Source organism: Ammodytes marinus (assembly GCF_949987685.1).
Source record: "Ammodytes marinus genome assembly, chromosome: 13".
Classification (NCBI taxonomy): Eukaryota; Metazoa; Chordata; class Actinopteri; order Uranoscopiformes; family Ammodytidae; genus Ammodytes; species Ammodytes marinus.
This window is the reverse complement of record NC_137217.1, coordinates 14,395,896-14,421,956: the sequence shown is the minus strand read 5'-3', so window position 1 is coordinate 14,421,956 and position 26,061 is coordinate 14,395,896. Positions and strand designations below refer to the sequence as shown.

At 40.1% G+C, this 26,061-nt stretch overlaps 3 protein-coding genes across 8 annotated transcripts in view; all 3 read left to right on the top strand.

Moving 5' to 3' along the window:
- Positions 1-3,177, top strand: part of colec10 (collectin sub-family member 10 (C-type lectin)) — a gene marked incomplete at both ends in the record, with an annotated part of 9,942 nt that extends 6,765 nt beyond the window's left edge. Inside the window, 4 exons of the mRNA XM_080039201.1 lie at positions 1,256-1,309; positions 1,706-1,801; positions 2,532-2,743; positions 2,926-3,177. Coding sequence (XP_079895327.1) covers positions 1,256-1,309; positions 1,706-1,801; positions 2,532-2,743; positions 2,926-3,177 — 614 coding nt within the window. The remainder of the gene's footprint in view (positions 1-1,255; positions 1,310-1,705; positions 1,802-2,531; positions 2,744-2,925) is intronic.
- Positions 3,178-5,384: 2,207 nt separating this feature from the next.
- mal2 (mal, T cell differentiation protein 2) lies at positions 5,385-11,444 on the top strand. The gene is made up of 4 exons (XM_080040097.1): positions 5,385-5,636; positions 6,910-7,080; positions 9,006-9,206; positions 10,085-11,444. The coding sequence occupies exons 1-4, from the start codon at positions 5,517-5,519 to the stop codon at positions 10,154-10,156; spliced, it is 564 nt and encodes a 187-aa protein (XP_079896223.1). The 5' UTR covers positions 5,385-5,516; the 3' UTR covers positions 10,157-11,444.
- Positions 11,445-13,102: 1,658 nt separating this feature from the next.
- Positions 13,103-26,061, top strand: part of LOC307259515 (protein MTSS 1-like) — a 50,997-nt gene continuing 38,038 nt past the window's right edge. For all 6 annotated transcript variants that reach the window (XM_080039414.1, XM_080039413.1, XM_080039416.1 and 3 more), the window contains exons 1-3: positions 13,103-13,634; positions 15,480-15,541; positions 21,933-22,006. In XM_080039414.1, the coding sequence (XP_079895540.1) occupies positions 13,563-13,634; positions 15,480-15,541; positions 21,933-22,006 (208 nt within the window). In that variant the 5' untranslated portion in view covers positions 13,103-13,562. The remainder of the gene's footprint in view (positions 13,635-15,479; positions 15,542-21,932; positions 22,007-26,061) is intronic.

Here is a 26,061-nt window from a genome sequence, read left to right as displayed (position 1 = left end):
ATCTTTATTTTTAAATTTTTATGAGCAGTCATGTTCCCCCGCTTTTCCAGGCATTAACTTTTCTCAGTATCCATTACGTTTAATACACTTACAGGAAAAGTAGCTGTGCATCAGCCATCTCCGGCAAATGAGTGAGGTCACAGGTTTGTATTTTTCCTTGATCCAGAACGCTTGTAGCTCATAAAACACCTGAAGGGGAAAAAAATAAATTTTCAGGATAAATTCATCTCCAGCAGAATCAGAAGCTACATCAGGATTATGGCAATTTTACAGGCTCATTCACATCAAATATAATCATTTCCATGCATTCATTGGTAACGTTGGACGTTCACTTGAGATACATATGAGATGATGAAGATGATAGATGTTAGAACATTTCCTTTGTGTCTGCCATACAAATATCTGCGTATGATTATGACTATCTACAGAGCTTACATTTCGCTTGGGCCAAAACAACAGTCTTCCAAAACATTAAGCCATAAAACGATGTGTTATTAGTGAATTTATATGGAAAACCTAAGCAACTACTTGCAGCAGGACTGTTTGGGGTGAATTGTAAGCTATGGCACAACACTGCATATCTGGTTGCTTTTTATTTTGACATCTTCTATACAGATAATAAATTAAAATAAAAGTCTGATAGTAATAATAATTATAATAAGTCTGGAGTCAGAAATCTTCATTGTTTGGCTTATTTGTTCATATTTTTGTAATGTTTATTCGTGCTGCTCAAACTGTGACTGTTTATTCCATCCGAATCCACCCCCAAAACAAAACAAACTCTCAGGCTTGTCAGACTGTACAGGGACAATATGTCAGTGTTCTGACTCTTCCTCTTACAAAACCAGCCTATTGTGATGTTTGTACTGCAACCCACTTCCCTAAAATTTGCAACGGTCAGTATGGGTGAACATACTGTAAATGTACAGGTATACAAATAAGTGAGTATATTCTGGATTACATTTGCACACCAAAATATATAATTCACCCACGTTTCCATATTTCAAAAACATTCGCTTTCTCCTATTGTTGTGTATTCGGAACAATTAAATATAAATTACAATAGATTATACAATTTGACCTTTGTGCAAAGCCTTTTTTGTTTAACGTTTTGTGTATGACTCCATCTGGTGGAGATCTTTTGAAACTGCAACATAATATCATACCACAAGAAGCTTTCATTAAATTGAATTATTGGTCAAGGGGTATAAGTAATAAAGGCATTGCCTCACATGTCATTTCTATATCTCTGTAGGTGACAAAGGGGACACAGGTTTGGAAGGGCCCTCTGGTTTCAAAGGAAAACCAGGTGAGTGAGTCTACAAGGTCCTACACCTGCAATTACCATGAATGTGCTCCTCTCCAACTAACTTGATGGAATAACAGCACTTTTTAATCTTTGTTCTGATTATCTTGTGTGCATAACACATAAACGTGTAGTAAAACATTGCAAATAATCCTCCACTAATAAGCTAATGCAAGAATGGAGGAAGCTTTTGCCCTGCATCATCCAAGGCCTTCTCTGCTAATAATGACTGCAGAATGTGCTCTTAAAAAGGCTCCCGTATATAACTAAGAAAGCACAGTGAATCTCAAATGTATGGTCTTAGCCTTATTTACTGCAGTGTGGTTTCATCACAGTGCTTTAGAGGGTTCAATGCTACTCATTCTGTGCTAATGTGCGTGTTTAATTTTAATTTCTCAGGTACAACGTGTGACTGTGGCAGGTACAGGAATGTGGTTGGACAGCTGGATGTCAATGTAGGCAAGCTGAGAAATGCAGTCAAATTTGTGAAAAATGGTGGGTACTGAACGGGATGATATCTATGGTTTTAGCGTGCACCACAGTACTTTGAGTGACAGAAAGCATGCTGAATATTACAGTAAAATATCATGGTGTGCAGCTCGAAAGAAAAAAAGGGAAGTGTTTTCAGAAATAAACTCAGCAGCAAAAGCAGTATTATAACACACACATATAGCACATATTGAACTTATAGGTAATTGGCTATTTATTAGGAAACACAATTTTCTGTTACTTAATATTTAGTCTTTCTTATATTGTGTTGTTTTATTTCCCATCCTTTATTTTACATTCCCTTACATTGTTGCAATCTATAATGTAAAATAAATGTGTTTTTAAAGAATTTGAAGTGTTTCAGGGTCTTAGGCTCAACATATTAATTGTGCTGGAAAGATGTATACACATCAATTCTTTATTTGCCTTTTGCTCATTTGCATAAATAACTTAAACTACTTTTTTTTTCATGCCGGTCCTAGATATGTCAAAATGGTCCTTATTGTTATTCATAATGCCATGTCAAAAACCGGACAGCCATGTGCCTGAACTTTACGTAAAATCGTAAATAGGTCAAACACCCATCACAATGTCTGCCCTGTTTTATATTAAAAGGGTTAATGGCACATAGCACTGCATGGCCCAGCACCAAAATTATTGGTATATTTGTGGATTATAATTGAAAAACATGAATGTAACCCAACTACCAATGACCTTTTAACCTTGCCCTGTGCAGTCATCTTAGGTCTGACCGAGACAGAGGAGAGGTACTACCTGCTGGTGAAGGAGCCCAAAAGGTTCAGAGAGGCTTCAGGGAACTGCAAGCTAAGAGGAGGCACCCTGGCCATGCCCAAAACCAGCAACACCAATCGTCTCATGGCAGACTATGTCAGTCAGGCGGGACTGACAAGAGTGTATATAGGGGTGCACGCTCAAAGCAGAGAAACAGTAAGTGGTCCCCCCATCGGAACATTATGCACACACCCACACACATGCACGCACACACACACGCACGCGCACACACGCACACACACACGAACCAGCGACCTCATGGTTACCGATCGGCCCCTCTTCCTCTAGGCCATCTTACCACCCTTCTAATTATTTATCTCCTACTTTTTTATCAGCAGAATGGAACAAGCAGCTATGTTTATGCAGACTCCAGCCCCCTGCAAGGGTTTGCAGCTTGGAGCAAAGCAGAGGAGCTGGATTCCAGTATGTCTCCCCCCACAAACTCCAGCAGCTGTGTGGAGCTGCTCAGCACAGGGACATGGGCTCATGTGGATTGTGAAGCCGCCATGTTCTTCATCTGTGAGTTCCCAAAGAGCAGGAGAAGAGGAGGAGCAGGTGGAAGAGGGACACCTGCCACGACATCATCATGAATAAATAACACATTCAGACTTACATGCAAAGGAAACATTAATATACATGTATGTGTTGTTCAATACATTTGACAGATTATGTTATAATTGTATTATGCAATAAATAAATGCCTGCAATGAAAAATAAACTGTGGACTTTTAGAGTGACATTTAGTCGATAATCTAATTTCAGTAATTAGGGTGAAGTGAGCCCAAAACACAGTTAATTTAAAACCTTAGCTGGCTTTATGGATCTGATAAATAATTGTGAACACAAATATATTTTATATTAGTGTGCAAGTGTTTTGATAGTTGTTTAGGGTCTAAAACTAAGTTGTGCAGAGTGTGATGGCATTCGCTGGGGCACTGACAATTTTCCACTTGAGTCACTGCTGGCTGGAGGCCAGCTTTTAGATTTATTTTTAATCTATAACCAAACCAGCACTTCGTGACTGATATGGATTTTGTGATGATATTGAGCAGTCTGTCTCCCTCTGTTGTTTATCCAGAAGAATGTAGCCTCAGGGGTGTTACGATAAGTTCTGATACACCCACTATTAATGGACTCTTCCTGTTCAGTGCAGGTACAGCACTCAGAGGAAGTGACAAGCTGATGGAGACAGCCGAACATTTTGAAAAAGACTAAATCAGTCGGTGTGTAGACCTTAATGATGATTTTGATTTGTCAATTTTATTATTTTATTAGTCCAATTTTATTGCACTGAGAAAGATTTGTCTCATGGCTTTCAGCCAGAGATAAACGTGGTCTTTCCTTTGTAAGGTCCATTATTTTTCTTTCACATCCTTTATGTTTTTTTAAATTGCTCTGACAAAGTTTGCAGATGTATCAGTGTTGGGGGCTAATATAAGGTGGTGGTAGGCGTGGACACTGGGTCTTTTGGTCGTATTGATTCTAACAGCCGGCCAAACTAAACTGAACTAATCCCAGTTCCCTCTCTCAGAGGTTATGTCAACATTGGTTCACATTATCCAAGTCCTAGCTAAACATTAACTGTGGTTCACTGTGAGAAATAACCAACCCATGTAAAAACACAGCAATCTGACACTCTCTCTTACTTTAATTGAAAAAATGTGGTTCCTAAAGGTTGACACATCCAGTAGTTGATATTGCTGTTTGCTGAGTTGCTTTAGAAAATCAGTTCTCCTCTCTCCTCACTTCACCTCAAACCTTAAACCAATATTTATCTTACAAACGTCTTTGTACCTGCACCATGGGAACGTTAACCACAGCGCAAACACCATTGTTTCTCAGCCCTAACTTCTTTTTCCAAACAGTGTTTAAGAAATAAATTGGGGTCTGTTAGGCATGACTCTCAACTATTTCATTTGACCCCTACTCTAGTGATTCTTGGTTGCAGCAGAGGGATCCATGGACCTCAATAGATAGACAAAGTGAGTATAAGGTTGCTGCCTTCAGTGGGTGTTGGAATTACCCAAAAGTAGATGTGCTCGTACTTTAACAAAGTCATATGATGAGCTATTAGTTATTGAGGTTTAGGGTGTGGAGAATAAAATCCATGCAGACAACCGCAGAAGTTAAGGATGTTTCATCATCGTAAACACACCCTTATACCTCGTATGACACACTTGATATATAGCCTATGTTGTTACCTTACAAGAAAGCAGCTTCACTCTGCAGAAAATATAGCCTAACCATGTATGCACAGTTATATAAAAACATGGGTTGTCTGGACTGAAAGGAGAAATAAGCATGTATTTGTAATTAGGCTACTATGTATTTTGTAGTCATCCTCTCTGTTATAGACAACTAGGCCTACTCAGCAACGACTCCCTGTTAAATTAACTAAACACTTACAGTTAGCCTACATGACTCATCCACATCTTATTGTCTTAATCTTGCCAAGCTTGATCTCTTAACTGTAACAAACAACTGCAAAACGGTCTGGATTGTAGGCTATGGGATTATGGTATTGAGAAAAAAGCGTTTAAAAAATACATGTTTAACATTTTTATGGATACAGTTATACTAGGCTACTACAACATCTGCGTTCATCGCCTTACTTTCAGAATAAAACCAAAACCAATTGAACACACCTCAGATGTAGGAAGAGTAGGCCTATGCCATTATTTCCTTAGGAAGTAGGAGCTTTCCGTGAGGTCCGTGAATGCAGCACAGGTTTCCAGGGAGTGGCCCGTGCACCTGTCCGACCTGTTTCGGGAGGAAAGCAGGAGAAGGAGGGGGGGCACATGACTCCTGAGGAATTTCACCCCCCTGCTGCTTACGTCCTTTGTTCAGCGTTGTCTGTCTCAGCGGGAGACAGAGTCCAGAGGAGAGGGGGAGACAGAAGAGAAGAGAGAGAGAGACAGGGGACACTGAGATGTCGGAGCCAGCCGCTGCTAACCCCGCTGCCACCTCGTTCCCATCGGCCACCATTTCTCTACCTTTGGGGCTGGAGGTGCTGACAACCTACTCCGGAGTCCTTGTCTTTTTGGAAATAGTAAGTGTCGGAAGGTTATTAATGACGTATGTCCATCTCAAGTGTAGGCTACTAGTGACCTCTGCAGAGCTTGTTGTCAATAGGTCTATTTCTTTTGGATAGGCCTATTAATAATTAATGGCCTGTTTGTGCAGTTAGACTTTAAGCTGTGGGCTCCCTGTTCAACCGTTGTGTCGCCGCTTTGATTGACTAAGGCTGACTGTGTGTGTGTAGCTATTGCTTGCGTTTGACTTGACAGCCAAAGCAAAGGCAAACGTCGCCTCAAGCCATGTTAGCCAGGACACCTGTTTCTTATAGGCCTGTATAGTAGGTTACCCACTGTGTCATGAGCATCATCTCCTTTTTTTCTCAATAATTGTATTCAAGTGTCAGTTGTACTTTCTCTCTGTGCCTATACGTGCCACCTGTAAACCTAGGATTATTTGAGTCTTTATCTTTTGGTCCACTTACAGTTGAAACTAAGTCTGTTATCATGATAGGCTAGGCGTTCACATGGGAACAGTCATCTACAACTCAGAGTAGTGGCTGTTATCAGCATGCAACCATAAAGTTTACACCTGTCATAATCTACAGCAGCAGCCTATGAATGGTTCCATGGCAGCATCTTCCTTAGCTGTTGAAAACATCTTCATGTTTGACTCCTTTATGCCTAATATTTACCACATAAAAAATACAATGACTTGCATTCTGTAACCAAAATCATGTTTAGCCTATGTTGGACACATGATATGCCCTTGCAACAGCTATAGACGGTGTTATACACATGGACACTTTGGAGAGAAAACAATGGGGTTGCTTTAGCAGGAAACTGCATTGTAAGCAACATTTTTGAATAATTCCGATATACCTCACAATTAAGGACGCAAGAATGAGATGTGACACTGATCTAATACTGTTTTCTGTTGTTCTTTTTTGTCAATGTCATTGTAAAAAGTATCAATGTTTAGGCCATTGGTTATACTAATTCAGTCACAACCTACATTATGAAACAACATATTCCGAATAGTTCCATCCGGTCAGGTGTACGAGAGCCCTGGTATCAGATCAGGAATCGGTACTGGCAGATACACTGAGTTTAGGTATTGGAAAAACAGCTGTAATGGTAGAAGTTCAACACACTATAACAGTATAGGCTACTTATCTAGAATGGTATGCCTGATTGCCTGTTACTACTCAGATGTGCCCACTGAAACACATTAAATGGTTAAATGCTGGGTCCAAGAGTTATTTTTTTGCATTTAGAATAAATTAAATGTTTTGTATATATCTCCAGTTGTTTGGTGGTCTAGTATGGATCCTGGTGGCTGCCTCCGATGTGCCCGTGCCTCTGCTGCAGGGCTGGGTGATGTTTGTCTCCGTCACCAGCTTCTTCCTCTCCACCGCCTACCTCACGGTCCTACTCACCGGCCTGGCTGACCGCATCAACACTAACTGGAATTTCTTGGTAAGCTGTACATAAATGAGTGGATCACTCAATCAGTCAGTCGGCCTATTTACCAATAAATGGCTGTCTAGCTGTCTGTCTATTTGGCATGCTGTCTGTATGAGTGGGCTGGACATTGCACTGCATCAAGACGAGAACAGGAAGATATTTCTTTCAGAGTGGGACTCCCCCCCCTGATAGAACAGGAGGCTATCTCAGTAGCACTGCTAGAGGTCTACAATTCCACAAGGAACTTTTTAAGATGGCTTATGTTTGATAATGTTGTCATGGCAGCAGCTGTTGAATGTCAGAGATCTGGTTTAGTGGCTACAAATGCGGGTCAGTCTTGTGGCATCGGCAGTATTTCAGTTCAACTTGAACTAAGCTATTAAATGTCCACATACCAAACATTGACCGCTCTATGAAAAGTTGAAAGTAAGCTGTATTATGTACACCAACACACATTAATGTTAGGCTATACAGTACTATAATATTAGCCTACAGTACATATCTCTTGAGATGTTTGAACATATACGTTAAAGGCCTTACATTATTGTTTTCAACGGGTGAAAAGTAGAGTAGTCGTTTGTCAAATTTGATGTCACTTATTTAAAGATAAGTAGCAGTTACGCTCTCTCGTCCGAAAAAACAATAACAGCTCTGGAGGTTTGTCATTTAAACACCAGTGATTGATTGCATTATAAGAAGATGGCTGTCATTTTTGAGAAGATGCCAACAAAAGGCACAAAAACTTGTTATTTTTGAAGGCAGATGCTGATTCAGAACTGAAGTCAAGCTACGAGTAGCTACAAGTCCAAACAGTGCACAACCATCCCATACGACTATGACACTTTGATTTGGAGTTAGTTAACTGGAGGTAGTTAGGCTGTAATGTGGAAACAAACCTTGATACGTCACTAGGTGAAATGAAGCTGCAACAAGTAGTCGATTAATTGATTGCACTAACAGCAGAAAATGAAGCAATAACTTATTTCAATACATGATTAACAATTAAGAAATAACGATGGCTGATGCTATTATAGACCAAATCGACTAAAAATGATGACTGGTATCCATGTTAACAAATCTGCTATAATAAGGATTACAGGGAGTTCAATGTAGCATCTACATGTATTAGTGAATTATAACATAGAATGTAAATAACGTCAGATCACAAGGTAAGGGCCGTCTGGTCTTGGCCACAGAGAGCATATTCCATTGGTGCAATTACTAAGACAAATACTTGTATAATATTAGAAAGAAAGAGAGGACCTGCGCCACATTCTGTTGTTCTGTCTCTCACTGTAGTGTTAGGTCTGGACTCCTGATCCCCTGGAGTAGCCAGGCCTGTGGGGTTGTTTGTTTTCGGCCAAACAATGAGTGACATGGATGATGAGCTCACATCAAGACGCAACAAAGGCCTGCCTGTAGTACCGCCAGGCAACAACAAAAACTCTCCCTAACCTTCTCTACTGTCTGACATGCCCCCCTCTCTCTTTTCCCTGGTTCTGTAATTCTAAATCTCTCTCTCTATCTATCTTTCTTTCTCTCTCTGTCTTAATATGATGGTTTCCAAATTATTAACATCTTTCAACTGTCTTGTATGTTTTATTATTTTATTTTCCATTTATTTTGTATCTGGCATGCTTTAAATGAATGTAAAAGGTGGATTCCTTTGTTTTCATGGTTTGTTATGGGAAGGCCAAAGTGCAGTTGATTCTGTGCGGCTATTGTCCGAAAATGACCCAACGGATTAAAACTCATGTTGCCCATTCTTTGTTCCCAGCTGCTGCAGTGAGGACAAACGTGTTCCACATTTTGGTCTTGTGTCTTAGAAAACATTCCCACATTGTTTACGTTTCATTGTTGTTTGCATTTGCAACTTGAAACGTGAGAGGTTTTTGTATTTACGGTAATTCTAATGCATTTTCTCTTTTCTTTCTCAGGACGCGTTTTACCATTTCCTAGCTTTGCTCTTCTACTTTGCTGCCTTCGTGCTGGAGGCAGCTACCACAGCAGCTAATGGAGGGGCCCACATCACACCGCTGTCTAACAGCACTACAACTCTCATGTGTATAACCTACCCTCGGGGCAATATATTCACGGTCCTGACTGAAAGGCAATACAGTATTAATGTGGCTGCTACGGTGAGTGCTATAGCTGTATTCAAATTAGGTCTGTAATAAGGTGTGCAGGGCGTGCATAATTTGGGTATTTTCATAATATCAATGATTTCATTATTATCAGTAGCTGAACGAATATAGCCCATTGTCAAGCAACGTTTGTTGACTTATCCCATTGATGACTATGGCAATCTAGAATGCATGTCCTTAATGCCTGAGGGTTTTCTGAAAAAATAGTACGAATTGTCAAGTCTACCAAAACCTTAATATCTAAGCCTGTGTAGCACATAGAAACATGAAATAAAATACATTTAAAAGTTAAGCTTCACAGGTTTTATTTAAACATGCTCCCTTAGCGCTTACAAACCAACAAATATTTCAAAAATCGTCAAAATTAGATAAATTTGAAAATTATTAAATATTGTTAATAAATAGATGCAATGTGTTGTGTGATTTTCGTCAGTAGTCTATAGTAGACCTTGATTCTGCGCACCAAACGCCACTAACTGTTCTGTCGCCGACATAGCCGGCGTATTTTTTTTATTATTTTGTTTTATTTTTTTATTTTTTATTTTTTTGATTGACGTGATTTTCGGCAAACCACACAACTTTTGGGTGGTCACGTGGTCTTAAAAAAATCAACAAAACCCACCTCATGTGTTTTTGAACCAATGACAGTGCATTCTATGCTGGGAATGCCATGAAAATTAGATAAAGTAATAATGCTGCGCGATGCAGCATCAGGCAGGAGAGCCAATGTGGCATCGCGCAGCAGCCGTCATCAATGGGTTAAACTGAGGTTGGGGATTCGCTTAGGTATTAAATCAAGTTAGTTGCAGTTAGCACATATGAGTAAATATGGCAGACTAACTTTTCTCTCCTTTTGTCTTTTTTTACCCCAGGTATTTGCATTTGTGGTGACTCTGTTGTACGGCTGCAGTATGGTGATGGGCTTCAAGAGGTGGAGGATGTAACCGAGAGAAGCGGCACAGAATGTTTTTTTAATAACTGCTTCAAAACTTCAACGTGTATTAAACCATCAGCCACACCATCCCGAGCTCTATAGAAGCCACTGCAGTTCAGTTCAGTGCAAACGTTACTATTTCCTGATGGAAAAATTCACACCCTCAAAGAAAAAAAACAAGAAAATGTCCGCTTTATTCAAAACATCTGTCTATATTTTCTGAACAGTAATATTCTAACAGCTGTTCCTGTTTGGTTTAAGACAGGTTCAGTCTGGGCTGTTGAAGGTATTTTGAGAACAAGGTTTAAGAATAGCATTTTTTAAGATGTTGTCCATTTAGCACCAGATGAATTTGATTCATTTGCTGCTTGCCAGTGTTTTCACTGTTTGCAGCGGCCTTCTTCAATCTTTCCCGCAAAAAAAATCAATGTGGGAAGTTTATGGAAAGTTGCAAGGGGAATGTGTATGTGATACAGCATTTTCAGAATACGCAGTGTCATTTTGCAAGATTGTATGTAAGTTATTTTTTTTGTGCTTGTTTTTAATTGAATTGCCTACTTTTCTAATCATACCAATTTCCTGATACACATCCTCATTTGAAAAACGATTTCCCATATTCAATTCCACAAACAAGTGTCCACGTATGATACTGAGAAATCACGCACGATAGTGCAATTTGTTTGAAATGCAAAACGACTACTTTCACTGTCCTCCAGTGGACATTGAAATTGGTGCTAAGGAGTACTACACTTATTTAAGATTTAACACAAATGTTGTTACATGTTTTTGTGGCCACAGTTTAAAATGAGTGAGTTAATCAGATTTTTAAATTGCAGTGTTGTGTTGTTAACACTTTGTCAGATTTTCAAAGCACAACTGTTACAATATTACTGTTGTACATGCTCAGTCTGCGTTAATCACATTATAATATCTGTTACTGTTTGAACTTTATTTGAGTGCTGTCCAATGTGGCAAACTCCAGCTAATTACCAAGTCGAGGTACCAAGGTCTGAGTAAAATAATCATTTTAGTGAGATCTACTACAAACTAATAATTTAATCTTATTGCATCCTTAATCCTTATTGTAATTGTGTTGAATATATCATAACAATTTCCAAATCAAAAGCTATCTTACTTGCTACATGATTTGTTAGTTGTATTTACTGTATACTTTGTTCGCATAAGCTTTTACTGTTATTCATTTTTAAAATCAGTTTTAAATGAACATGTTTTAACACCTGCTGTTTTTGACTTTACAAATGCATCTAAAAACAGAAATAAAAGATTTGAAGAAAAAATAATAAGCTCTTGTCCTTGCATCATTTCATGGTGCATCGTTGTCTGCAAAGGTGTATTTTTAAATGCTACCACTGAAAGTCGCCCAAGTGAAAAAATGTCAGGTTTCACAATTCACCGGCTAAGAATGTTTACTGTGGTTTCTGTCTTCCTCCTTTGTATGGAAAGGTTTTTCTTATTTTAAATTTTTTACAATTAAAAAAAAAACAATTTAGTGACAAGAATTGAGTCACTATTTTCTTACCGACACTGGAATGTTTTGTATTCACTGAGATGCTAGACATAGGTATGAATGTAGCAGGGAATGTCCTTCACTTGACCACCTAACCAGAAATAGTTTGTCTTGACATCTTTTTGAAGAAGAGTGCCTAGAATCAACCGCCTTCTTTTTCCACAACAACATGTTATTTGGAGCTGATGGTATTCTGTAATACTTCAGTTTTCAATGATACGTTTTCAACACTGATGTTAGGTAAATATTACCAATATTCATTTTTGCAGCATTACAAGTTTGTGTTGCTTTGAGAAAGAGGAGTATTGGTAATACAATTAAACTACCCCTTGCTTGTGTATTACTTCCTTACGGCCAGGCCTTTTTATATGTAGCACCACAAACAAATTGAAAATGAAAAGAGACTGGATCTAGATATTTATTGAAGATTATAAAAATCGACATTTGCTGTTGAGCGGTCTGTAAAGCTAATATGGCACCTTTTGAAGGTCAAACCGTAACATATAATTTCTAAATGCCCTTTTGCACCTATACAGATTGTTACCATAATGGATTTATGATAACAATGTAGCCTATTTATTAATTTATCCTAACATTGGATGTCATTTATTTTCACATTACATCATATTGCGCTGAAACTCCCTGCAGTTATTTCATTTATTTGTCATAATTATTTCTGTCACTAGATGTCTCCCGTTATCTACTACTTAAACCTTTGTAATAAGAGCTTCTGCACAGGCACACGGCTGGACACAGTTGAGTGCAAAGGGTGTCAAATGTGTATACATAAATAGTAAAAACGTCGCCATCAACAAAAAAGAAAATATGGTGAGGCTTTAGAATATAGTGCTTGCATCTTCAAAAATTAGCCTACGAAAATCGACAAAAGTCAAAGGAAATAAAATAGGCTACTATGTTCTAGCCTATATTTATTCTACACAAAATTAAAAATGTTTACCAGTCGATATGTGTAGTCGTTTTAAGCGCTGTTTTGGAGTAGAGTATTGCGCAGTAAAATGCTGCAAAGTGGAATACTTCAAGCAACTCATGAACGCGCTCAACTCTTCATCTCCCATTATGATGGAGTCAAGTCAAACAGAGTTACACCAGAACTATCGCAGATCTTGCTTCGCAATAAAAGGCAATAGTTCAGTGCCAAAATTCGAATTCAAGGAACAAAGTATCTTTCCATGATAACACTCGTATTACTAACTTAGCTACGTCAATTTAGTTTCAATTTCAAAAACACAAAAGTGTAATTGCCATTCTCTTCAGGTTTAAAAACTTAATTTTCTGAGTTTCAATTTCATTTTATTTTTGTGAAATAACGGTAACCGGAAATGTGTGTCTTCCTGTAGGCCTATATCGGTTGACTTAACGCTTTGTTGCTAGTCTTTTTTTCTCTCTCACTCGGTTCAGTGTGGAGAAGGCAGTAACTTGAGTGAGAGCGAGCGTCGGTATTTACATTTACCTGTCAAAGATACGGAATAACGTATCCACCCGCACATCGTGGATTATTTCCAGTTTTGACTAGCAAACCGCCAAGAGTCATTTTAACGGTCCGGCCATGGGTACGATCAGGGCGGCGTGGATGGGAGAGGGGGATTTAAATTTCTCTTTCGTCCCAACAGCTTCTTTTTGACTCGAAGTGAAGCGGTGCACCGGAGCAGAACCCCACCGTACGTGTCTCTGTTAAACACTGAGATAAAAGTTGCTGTTCGTCGACTTAAGAGCAGCGAGAACTTATTTCACACGGGTTTGCAAGTTTTTTTTTCAACATTTATTTTTTTGAAGGGGAAGTTTTCGTGTTTTTCTTGGAGAGCGGAGGAGGTGGCGACCTGAAGGCGGCTCGCCGAGTCGGGACTGACCGCTGGAGGTGGTCCTGAAAATGGAGGCTGTTATCGACAAGGAATGCAGCGCGCTCGGAGGGCTCTTCCAAACTGTTATCGGAGACATGAAAGTAAGCCAAATGAACCTTTGCGACCCGAAAATGTAATATCCCGGGGGAAATTCAGTCAACACAACCAACTTATCTCAAGCAGTTAACTTCCCAAACATCAGTCTATACAGTTATAAGTTTGAGTTTACAGATAAACAATTTATGTTATTGAACGAAAGCCAACCAACATAGTGTCATATTCGACTGAAACTCCCACCGAACTTATTGTATAGGTCTATTTAAATATGGTTAGAGTAGGCCTACAGTTGAGAGATTTTTTCCAACTCATGTTTATTATTGCTGGTGTAAGCTAGTGTTTCGGGTTTTGGTATCTCGGCTATAGCTTATTGCGAACCTAATTTTACAACGTTCACTCGTTCTTGTTTGAAGTGGAGCAGCAAGCAAATAGGGCATTCCTCAGTCTCCAAACTGGAGCATCTCATTTTGATGTCTTCTTTTTTTCTTTTATTTTTTACGTCTTGGCCGATGAGACAACGAGCAGATTACCCAGCTGTTGAAGGAATGCAGGGAATGTAGCTGTCAGGGGTAGAAAATTACCAACGGGGTCTTAAGGTTTTGACATGTGTGGGTCAAATGGCCAGCCCTTGGGGTCTGCTGGAGTCGGAAAAAGTTTGTTATGAATACCTCTCAGACATCCAGCACTTGCCTCGGCCCTCGCCTCCCATGTCTCACTTCACTCAAGAAGTTCATGGCGGCTACCCCTTTCTCTCCACTGTCATGTTAAAATATGCTATCAGACATCACCAGTGAAAATATGCAAAATAGTGTGTTTGTTTTGTCTTGACGTAAGACATTTTAGCAGTGGTGCCTTTTGTTTTTTTATAGCGCCACAGATGGGCGTGTGTGTGTGCACTCGAAAAACAAAGTGGCAGCTTGACTTTTCTGACAAAGTCATAAGCTGTCAACAAGAGGAGCAGGACATGTTTGGACAAACACAGAGTTAGTAAGCCCGTTTGTCATTGTGCTGGAGTGTTTGATATCTGTGCCAGAGCAGAGAGTGAAGTTAGACTGGAACTCAAGAGATGATGTAAGGGATATTGGAAGAGAGACAAAGAAAGACACACTGTAAGAGAGTTGGTTGTTGGGTGTAAGGTTTGACAGCATAACATGACATTCCTCAGTCCTCCAACAATAGTAGCACATCAGTGACAAACATGTGCACGTGCTATATTCCCCACTTTATCTTGTGCTGTGACTGCTGTCATACTACCATGTGCTGTTAGCGTCCCATTTTTTCTAATGCATTAGGTCACTCGTTCTCTGTGATAGCTTTGATAAAAGGCACTTCAGCTATTTTCAGCCTGGGACCTGAATTAGGTAAATTTAGAAGTCCCACCAGGGAAGCAGGCTCATTATACCATAGTGTGAGGGCTCTTGTTGTGTGTGGGTATCTTTCCAAAGGAGGCCTGTGACCCATTTTGCAACCTAACATATGCAGGACATTGCAGTATGTCTTTTCTCCCATTAAAGAATAAGATAGAATATACATTTTTTTTTGAAGAAAATGAGTGCAATATCAAAGCCAGCTGTTTGGGAATTTGGAAGTCATTTGTTTTATATCAACTTATTGTTGCTTACAACACTGCTCACAATTGTTTTCCAATAGCTTCAATTCACCAATTCCCACAGGTCTACTGATAGCAATACGGAAGAAACCTGTGTAACGTGGTGACATAATGACTGGGTTGTATTATGTATGGGACAGCTTGAGTTTAGGGGAGTTTTGTTAAGCCCTGCAGGTGAGGCGAGGCATCAGTGTGGCCCCAAGTTATGTAACTGTGGGAGTAGTGAAATGTGTTCTGATGATTGTGTCATTTTTGTTTGTGTTTCTTTTTGTTCCCACAGAGCAGCTACCCTATTTGGGAGGACTTTATCTCCAAGGCTGGAAAACTGCAGTCGCAGCTCAGGTGAGAGCGTGTTAATATGCATGCACAACACATTCTTAGGTTTCTGTGTGTTTCAGTGATACGGAAGCATATGGATAAAACTAAAACGAGAGGAAATTTACATTTTCTTTTAAAGTTAGCAATTCAGGGGGCGCCCGTGGTGCAGTGGTTAAGGGCGTCCCCCCTGGGCCCAGGCCCTGCAGAAGACCCGGGTTTGAATCCCGCCCGGGTCAGTTCTGTGCATGTCCTCCCCTCTCTGCCCCATTTCAACTCTGTCTCTACAAAATCTGTCTAAGAAAAAGCAAAAATGCCAAAAAATATATAAAAAAAATAAGTTAGCCATTTAGTAATTTCAATAAAAAAATTGCCCCTGGTGTCAATTACAGCTGATTTAGATTTAAAGTGTGTTTTCAATCCACGACAAATTGCAATGGAAACCTGCTCAGCAAATGTATCATGACATACACAAAGTACTTGAATCCATGGTGTCTGCTCCTCTTTAGAGAGAAAAGTGGCAGCTGATCTGAAAACACCAGATATAATACAGCATGTTGTCGAAAAGGGCACTCACACTAGGCAGAGTTGCCCCGTATCGTGCCCATGCACGTCGGCTTATTAGCATCTGTACCGTGCCCAAGCACACCTCTCCCAACTGTGCCGGAGCAGAGGAAGTGTACCGTGCTTGAGAAAGGAACGTAACACTCACACTGGTCAAACCAACAGGAGGCAAATATACTTGGGAACGGTACAAATGACCTATTGTGAGTGTTCTCTAACCCTCCTCATGTTAATAGATGAAACAAACGTGACACTTTTGTGTTTTTGAAGTTTTCTATCAAACAGCTGCTACAAACAACTTTACACTCACAGCTGTACTCCCTTTGGTCCTCAGCAACACAAGTGCGAAGTAGATCAGATAAACACTTAAGGACACACACACACACACACACACACACACACACACACACACACACACACAGATGTCTTCCTTTACAGTACGGTAAGATGTCAGTGTCCATTCCCCTTCAAAAAAAGTATTAAATGACCACAGGTTTTTAGACTATGACAAACTATGACAGTTTACATAAAAGCCGAATCTCTTAACAATACTGTCTAGGGTTCATTATGTGTCCTTCTACCCAATTTGCACTTCCTTAAGCCTGATTTAATTTGTATTTCTCATGCTGTAAATTTCAACACCTCCTGCCAAAAATTATTTCAAGTCTTCTGCTAACAATGGATGCCAATCCCAGCCACCTCTCATAGTTGGTTTTAAGTGGCCACGTGTCAGGAGACAAACAACTTATGACAGCTGAAAAAAAGCTCATTGTCCAGCAAATACTTTAAAAATGGATGTCCTGTGGTCTAACTGATTCTTTGATTAACAGTGCATGGCAGTTCTCTTGTCATTTAAGTGTCCACGTGTCCTTGGACAGACTAATGTTGACAGTTGTATAAAGGCTCAGGGACTCAACAATGCTTTCCAGGGGCCACTCAATGTCCCATTCTTCCATTTCCAAGTATAAGGCTGATTAATGCTGATATGTTATTCAAGTGTCTCCATCATTCACGGGTCAAATATGTGACCCTGCCATGCTAACGCTCAGGGGAGCATTTGTGCCCTTGTTGCTAATGATTGCTTGTTTGGCAGTAGGATGTCTGTGTAAAATCTACCAGTTATTGTAATAGTGAAAAGGTGAGGTGAGCCTATAGTATGTCTGAGAGATCTTTTTATCCATATATAAAGATCATTATCCCATACTTTGAACTATCTCTTGTACCGCATTACACCAATTTCCTTTTCTTTGAGGATTAGTCAATGGATTGTCCCAAAGATGAATTCCTTCTTTACAGCATGAGTTGAGTTGAGTGTAATTCATATAAAGACGAACATGTTTTGGAGTAGCTGTGGCACGGTTTAGCTTGGCCTACGCCCTGCAGGCTGCAGTGGTTGTGGCATATGGCTTGATGTAACGATCATACCCTTGCTGCTCAAGCGCTAATAAGTGACCTGCAAATCTAGCTCTTTTTTGGCATGCTTTCAAAACTTGTCTCCAATCACTACACATTTGGTTAAACTAGCCCTTTTGACTACAACATACCCCCTAAAGGCCCTCTGTAATCTGTTCAGGGACTGGGCTACATAGAAAGACACACACACACACACACACACACACACACACACACACACACACACACACACACACACACACACACACACACACACACACACACACACACACACACACACAGAAAAACACAAACACACCCACCTCTCCTTCTGTATAAGTGACTAGCCAGCAGTGGAAGCAGGCATATGTCTGTGTTTGTAATGATGAAGTCCTAAGGCGGACTACTCTGTAATTTAGACCCTCTGCTCCCCTCTCACAAAGCAACTAGGAAATCAACCAATTACAGTGTTGGGGCTGTTGCTGTTCTGTCATTTCTTGGTCCAAATATGGTGGTTTTCTTCCCCTGCCCGTTCTGGTTTAACCAACCTTCACACATACACACACACGCGCATGTATGTGCACAAAGTTAGTGAGTTCACAAGCTTTGAAGCATGAGGGTAGGGTGGAGTATAGGCTGACTGATTTCTAATCACAGTCCTCTTTTAACTTGTCAGTGTTTGGTCTGTTTGGTGGGTCATGGTTGATGCAGCTGTGTCAGAGCTAAGCGTACACACAGGCCTCACTTCTAATCTACTGTTTTTTCTGAAGAAACAGACCACCTCAAAAGTTAAAATTCAATGTGGATATACAATGTATTTTGGCCCAAGATGGAGCCCTAACATTTTTCAATATTAGATGGACAAGTACTAATAGATGGATGGGTTGACCAGCAGGAAGATACACACAGGTGTATGTTTAATAAATACATTTATAAAAGCCTTATAAAGCACACTGCAAATATTATCTCTGTCACAGTTCTTGGTATGCTGTGTGAAAGGAATGGAGTTAAACACACACAACCTCTTTCTATGATTCAGATTTACGACAGTCACCATACAGTTTCCGTTGAACTAATAATAGATGGGGGCAGCAGTGCTGAATGCATCATTGTCAGAAAGAGCACTCTGCTGTAGTCTATGGGGAGTTCAAACTAGGGGTGTTTGCGGATTGTAAGACCAATGGTAGCAGCAGTCAGGTCACTGTTGGAGTACTAGGCAGAGCTGAAGGCTTAAAGCAGCAATGTGTTTTTTGTAGGGCTGTCAAGCGATTAAAAAAATTAATCTAATTAATTACAGGCTCTGTGATTAATTAATCTAAATTAATCGCATACTTATATGACACTTTTATACCTGTTTGTAAACAGCTGTATAGCCTACTACAGTTTGTTTCTCTGTCTCTCTCTGTCTCTCTCTCTCTCTCTCTCTCTCTCGCGCGCGCGCGCTCGCTCTCCGTCTCTCGTAACTTCTGTCTCCTCCCCTCAGCCAGCTTTATACATGAACTAGCGCCGAATTTTCTCAAAAAAACAAGCAGACAAAATTACGACTTTCCATCTCCCACAACAGACAGCGCTGCACTGCCACCATTTCGTAGCCTACTCATAGGCAAAAATATTGACACACACACACACACACACACACACACACACACACACACACACACACACACACACACACACACACACGGGGCGGGTGCTAGACAGCTAGCAAACAAAATTGGAGGAAGATTGAGAGATATGGCCTACTCACTGTTTTGAACCTAGCCTACATTGTTGCACCCACTAAATAAATAATGCACGGACACTGCGGAGAATTAACTAAGATGTCTTCCTACCTTCATGCATCCCATAAACCGTCCATAGAGCCCTCGAGTCGGCCCCTTTCCCTTGCTTCTCTCTTTACCTTTCTCCCTTTAACCCACGCGCCCGGCCCGGCGAGCTACAGGTGCAGCTCCGCACCACTTTTGCACCGGGTCAAAAGGCATTATAGAAGTGCGATTAATCTGCGTTAATTTTTTTAATCGCGTTAATTTTTCTGTGATTAATTAATCGAAATTAACGCGTTAATTTGACAGCCCTAGTTTTTTGCAGATACAGACATATTGAGGCGTTTTGGCTTAATAACTCTACCTAAACTAAGTTACCATTCATTTGTTGAGAAGCTTCCTAATTTCACTGTCAAATTATTCTATCCATTTAACAATTATTTTTAGTTTTTTTTTGTAGTAATGCACATTGTAATTCAGTGAACTGGAGCCAGGGCCTTTAAACTTTAACTGAACAAGACTTATCTGCAAACAGCAGCTGGATTCAAATTTAAACCCTAGTAGTAGACCAATGTGTACATGGTATAAATTAGTAGCGGCAGATATCAGTTGGAGGCTGCTCTGTTGCAGGCACTGGGCTTTAAATAGAAAGGAATCTGTGGGTGCCTACCAGTATGTTTCTTTTTCCATTTGCAGGACACACCCTTGGATCTTCTGGTCAGCTCTGTATCTTACTACACAGCACTTATTATTAGCCAATATTACACAAGGTTTTTCAGCAATAGATAATTAACTTTTCGATCACTGTCACTTCAGTGTAGATGACTATTTTTGGATCAGGCTTGTTTATCAGTTGATCAGATGTGTTCTTCTCTTTCTCTTTTCTGTCAAGCTGTAGGAATCCTCCTCAGATATGTTAAGCGTAAATAGATCCCATAAGTTTCAACTTCAATACTCTTTAGACAGAAATGGGAAGAGTTTTCTTTTTAAATACTGCACATTAGGAACATACGTTACTCTGGGAACAGTCAACATGTCTATTTTAAAACTTTTCTTTTTGAGAGCAAAGCACCCGCTGGCTCTGTGCTGTGGTTAGCAGTGGTCTTGGGTCAGATCCTCAGGGTGCTTGAGTTTCCTTTCACTCAATAACAATGCACTAAAAGAGAGCTGCAAAGAGAACCTGCCCTTGTACCATTGTCACAAAAAAAATTACATAGCAGAAGCAGGGGTATTGTCTTTTTTGACAATACCCCTGGGTGTGTTACTGCACGTCATTCCACCTTCAACCTTCATTTTTAAACTTGTTGTGTTCAGAGCTTCATTCCGGACTGACTTTGCCTCAATGTTCTGTATGCAGTACTTCCCAAGACCAAAGTAAACAAACTTTGATATGTATACGCATTACCCCTTTAAGAATTTCACTTCACATCAAAGGCCATGCACTCCTGCCATTGCATATACACAGTAAATTCAGTTAACTTTACTTTACAGAATAAATAGATGTATAATGGTATTGTTGGAATATTAAAGCTTTTAAAACCCATGTGTTCCATCTGCAAGTCAAACTTGAGAGAGTCCCCACCACCAACCTATATGTTGCCATTGTTTTGCCCAGCTGTGAAAGCTACCTTTACTGAACTGTTTATGGAATTTCCCAGGTTGTGTTATGGTGGTTTTCTGTTTGCCAGTGGAAAATAACAAGTGTTTACAAATTAGGGAATTCAGTTGTTTGAACAAACCCGCCTTTGTGGGTGTACGTGCTGTGGAAAATGTCAGGACAATGGCGCTTCTATTTTTAGCATGTGTGACTGATAGGTGGTCTCGTCTCTATTGAAGAGATCAGATATCTCACACATGCACGTGCAACGGCAGTCCTTTCATCTCCATACCTGTGATTGGAATCATGAGACCTCTGTTGTTTCTGAAGTGGATGAGTCAGTATTTTCCAACTTAACTAGTCAACAATGCAGTCTATTGGCTAGCAAAGGAACTGGTCAGTCAGACAGCCAGACAGGCAATCAGTGGGGGTTACCAGCAAGATGGTGCCTGTAATGAGTAAAACAGAAAGTAAGCTTACCAAGCTTCCACTCCTTTTTCTTTATGACAGAAATGGAGTTTGCCCCTTCTGCAGACTGTCTGTTATGACTTGGCAGTATTTTATACTGAAGTTGTAAACACTTGGTGAGGACAGAGAATCAGGTGGTATGACTTCATTTCAGAGCTAAAGTTGAAGCGGGTTCCATATTGATCCTTTCATTGACCTGCAAGTGTGGCAAACTCAAGAGCTGCTGTGCTGGGCCCGACAGATTCCAGCGGGCTCTAAGTAATCACATAGACATTCCTCACGCAGCAGGGCCACGTTTATGTTTGAACTCACATACACACACTTACAGTAAACTCCAGACACCATAATACATACTTGGATTTTCAGATGAGCAAAAGAAGATCTGACTTTTTATTTCTTCACCCTATCAGTTTATTTATTTGCCCCCGCGTAGCATGTATGTAAATACTGTAGTTCATCAGCCACCTGTGTTTATGTAACCTTTGACTGATTTGAAATTCTGTTTCTGTCGTCTTTTTTGCAACACAATTTCCTAATTTTTTTTGTCAAACCTTGTTGCATATTGTTTCATATCAGGATAGTGCAATACATTTTTTTTTTAACTAAACCGTCCATTTTCCCTCTTTTCTCCTAGGGCAACGGTAGTTGCTGTTGCTGCTTTCCTGGATGCCTTTCAGAAAGTGGCCGACCTGGCTACCAACTCACGAGGTAGGAATATGCTCAGACTAACTGGCCTTGAGTTTTCAAACAGTCACCTGCAGAATTCCTCATCTCCTAAGGAATCTGTGCCGTTATCAGTCTTGATGGATACCCGTTGTTGTACAGCGTTCACAGGGTCAAATCGGTAACCTCACTGTTCAACAGTGTGTGTGTGTGTGTGTGTGTGTGTGTGTGTGTGTGTGTGTGTGTGTGTGTGTGTGTGTGTGTGTGTGTGTGTGTGTGTGTGTGTGTGTGTGTGTGTGTGTGTGTGTGTGTGTGTGTGTGTGTGTGTGTGTGTGTGTGTGTGTGTGTGTGTGTGTGTGTGTGTGTGTGTGTTGGTACCTATGTGTCAGTGTGTCTCTCTGTGTAGCCCTCCTTTGCAAGTCTAGTCTTTCACCCAAGTGCTGCACGGAGAAGTTGTGTGGGTCGTTTGCTTTATCGTATAGGTAGTAAATCCGTCGGTATGCTGTTTGAAGCTGCTCCGCTGCTGGCTTTGTCTTCCACCTCCGGCCCCCTTTTCCCTCTGCTTTCTGCTCCCCACCCCCCACCTCCACCTATAATACTCCATCTCTGCTACATCATGACTCTCTAGTACAGTCAATGTGTATGAGAGAGAAAGAGAGACGGCCAAATATCTCATCCCTCCCTGCCTTTGACACCTCCAGCCGTGCTCCATGCTATTAATAGGAGCTGAGACAGACACACATTCATCACTTTATGGGGGTACAGGGAGTCATCATTCTCTCTCTCTCTCTCGCTCTCTCTCTCTCTCTCTCTCTCTCTGTCCCCCTTTTCCTCCGTCACACATACGGTCTACATGTTTGCTGTGAAGGAGTTAGGTTCAGCCAGCTGTCGAGCGTTGCGTCATCTGTCATCTGCTCTTTCATCACTTTCTCTCCCCATTCTCACCACATACAGTTTGGTGTATCGCATAACACCCTTCACTTTTCTGTGCTCCATTGCCTCACTGGTCACCCGAGCTCTTCACCATACTGAGCTCTGATGCACTGTTGCCCTCTGTCTCACAGGTAGATAACCTGGACACAATGGTAATCGTACCAGGGTATAACAATGAGTCCTCCATCTTCTCTATATTTTTCTTTGTTTTTAAACATTAGAATGTTGAATGCTCTTCAGACATGTTGGTGCTACTAACACCATTCGGCTTGATTTAGTTTTTGCTCTAGCTCAAATATTTGGAAAAAATACCAATGTGGGCTACTGTTTTAATGGAAAAGTATAAAAGTTCTAATTGAAAGCCAGAGCTGCTGATAGCTGCTTATATCTACTGAAATGACCAGCATGTGTTGGAGGGAGGGACATACTTATTAAGTCATGTTTCATTTGTTTTCTTTTTCTTTTTTGAAGTTTTAATGTATTAAGCTTTCTTAAGGGCCGCTGACCCTTTGCAAAGCACTTTGAACAGTTGCCAAGAGGAAGGAGAACTGCTTGGCTTGGAATCTCTACAGTATATCCAAGTGCCTGAGGCTATCATCTTTTCTCCCCTGTGAAGATACTGTTGTTCACCTACAAAGCAAAAGAGCAAAGTATATTTTCTAAAGAAAACCACAGCCTTTGTTTGTGTGTGCCTGCTACAGTAGCTTTGATCTGCATGGTTTTTGTGATCAGATCAGATGAAGTACACTCTGACAGACACACCATATCTGTTGGCTCATTATAATTAGCAAGAGGCTACATCAAACATAAATGATGACTTTGGTCCTTCGTTAAATCTCCCTCTATGTTCTTGTCCAAGTTGTAACCCACTTCCTATATCCATCACCATGGTAACAATATGGAAAATAAATAAAAAATAAGAAAATAAACCCTCCCTTCTACCACAGAAAGGAGAAGGCATACTGCCAATGACCTCCTTATAATAATAATGATAATAATTATGAAAAATAAAGGTGCCCAAACATTAAAGTGTCCAGAAATTTGACAGTGTACATTAAGTCTCTTAAGGAGAAGTACAAGGCTTTCTGCCGCCTTTGTAAGTGGTTGTACTGTTGTATAGCCTCGCAGATATTGGCAGGGCAAGGGTCGATCAATAGAATCAGCCAACTTTGAAGTGTGACTTCAGTTGTTTTTATTGGTGAAAACATGAAAGTTACCCGGGACTCTTTTATAAGTGTTATTGCCGAATCATCATGTTCATAAGATTGAGAGACATATCAAAGACACATCAAAGAGAATGTAGTCCTTTCAGAACATGACTCTTGGACTGCAGTTTGATGTTTGCATCTTTATTACAACTTTGTTTAAGTATATGTGAAAATGTCAATTCAATGAGCAGTCCACTCAGTTCCCAACTGTAGATAAAACCTGGACATGATTACATTATACTGATTGAGCATCGGTCAAAGGCAAACATGAACACACTTCTCTGTAGACCATGTTTTCAAAACAGTTCTTGAATATATTTTGAGTTGTGAATACCTACTGAATAAAGAATTCTGATTATTTTTTCCATTTGTAAATCACACTGTCATTGTAAGTTTTATCAAAGGTTTTTTGTTGGAGATGAGAGGCAAATCATTTTCCAAAAGAAACCCCACTGCAATGTAAGTCACAATGTCAAAACAGCGGTGATCTGACTGTTTACCCCACCATTGTAGTTGTAACAGTGTTGTCATAGGTTAAATATGTGAAAGCTCTTCGACAATATCCCCATTCTGAAATACCTCAAGGATTTCATTAAGTTCAGGCTATTGAGAGACTCTAGAAACACAGGAAACACCTTATGCATATACCCTGATCTTTTTTTAAGGTTGTTCCTTTGAATGTATAAATGTCTAATATAATATAGTAAATTGGACTATTGGGCCAAGCGTTTTACGTTCAATTATTGTGTTGCAGTGAAAACCTCCAACTGAGTCTTGGAAATGGTCCTTTAAATGTCAGTTCAATTATCAGGTGTTGCATGCTGTTTGTGTTTCTAGGGAGTTATTTTAACTAATGTATGAGAACCAGATGTATTCATTAAGAGACAATCCTGCAAACCTTGGGTGCTTGGTCAGTTCTTGCATTACGTAGAACAGGTTTAAGGCAGCCTGCATAGTTAGGGTTAGAAAAGAAACAAGGATTAAGATCCAAGAATTAATGCGTATTGCCAAAATAAACCGACAATGAGAGACGTGCATATGCTTCTTTTTTTGTCAATAGAAATAAAGGTAAAGCCCAGCTTTAAAGTTTACAGTTGACAGGAATATAATAACTGGAATGTTAAGTGGAGAGAGTTTAAGTAAAAGAAAGAAAGGGAGACTTAAGTGTCTGGACAAAGCCTTCCTTTTCCTCTTTTGTGCTAAATTGTTCAGAGTTTATTGAAGCTGACTGTAGACACAGACGCAACAAAGTCTGGATCTGCTAGCTTAAGTAGCATAAACCCAGCTAAGCACTCGTATCTACGTAGATTCTCACACACCACCACACATTCAAATGTGTTCATTTAAAAGTACTTTCACCACCACTAACAGAGACCAAGGATTAGCCGAAAAAAACACCTGTTTTGATGTTCTCTGTTTTGTTCTAGTCGAGTTTGGACTTTCTCCCTGCACAAAGGCCTCACTTTGCTTTGTTTTCTCAGTAGTGCATTGAAGTGTGCTTTGGCATCGCCCCATTTCTTCTCGTTTCTACTTGTTTTAAAGCTCCCTTCTGTTTTTAAGTAAAGATTATTCTTTACATGTGCTTGCTAAATCTTTTTTTAGGTTTATTTTTAGAATTTCAGGGTATGCTGTGTCTTGCCTAGCCTGGTCCTACCAGACCATCGTACACAATTTAATTTGTACAGGGGGTCTGGAATCGCTCAATTTACAAACGTATACTCACTTGAAGGTGTCTGTTGAAGTTTAAAACTATTGGATGTGCCCAGTGCCACTCTGGATCTGCCAACCAATCGCATAACGTTTGGTTGTGACGTATGACATGCGCCAGCTTCTGATTTCAACTGAAATTTGTGCACAACCTCAACATTTTTGTTCTCAGCCACTCCCTCTGTTCGCTGATTGGACAGCCAAAAATGAAAATTGAGTAGGTAGGCGGGCAGTGCCAGGCTATGTCTTGCC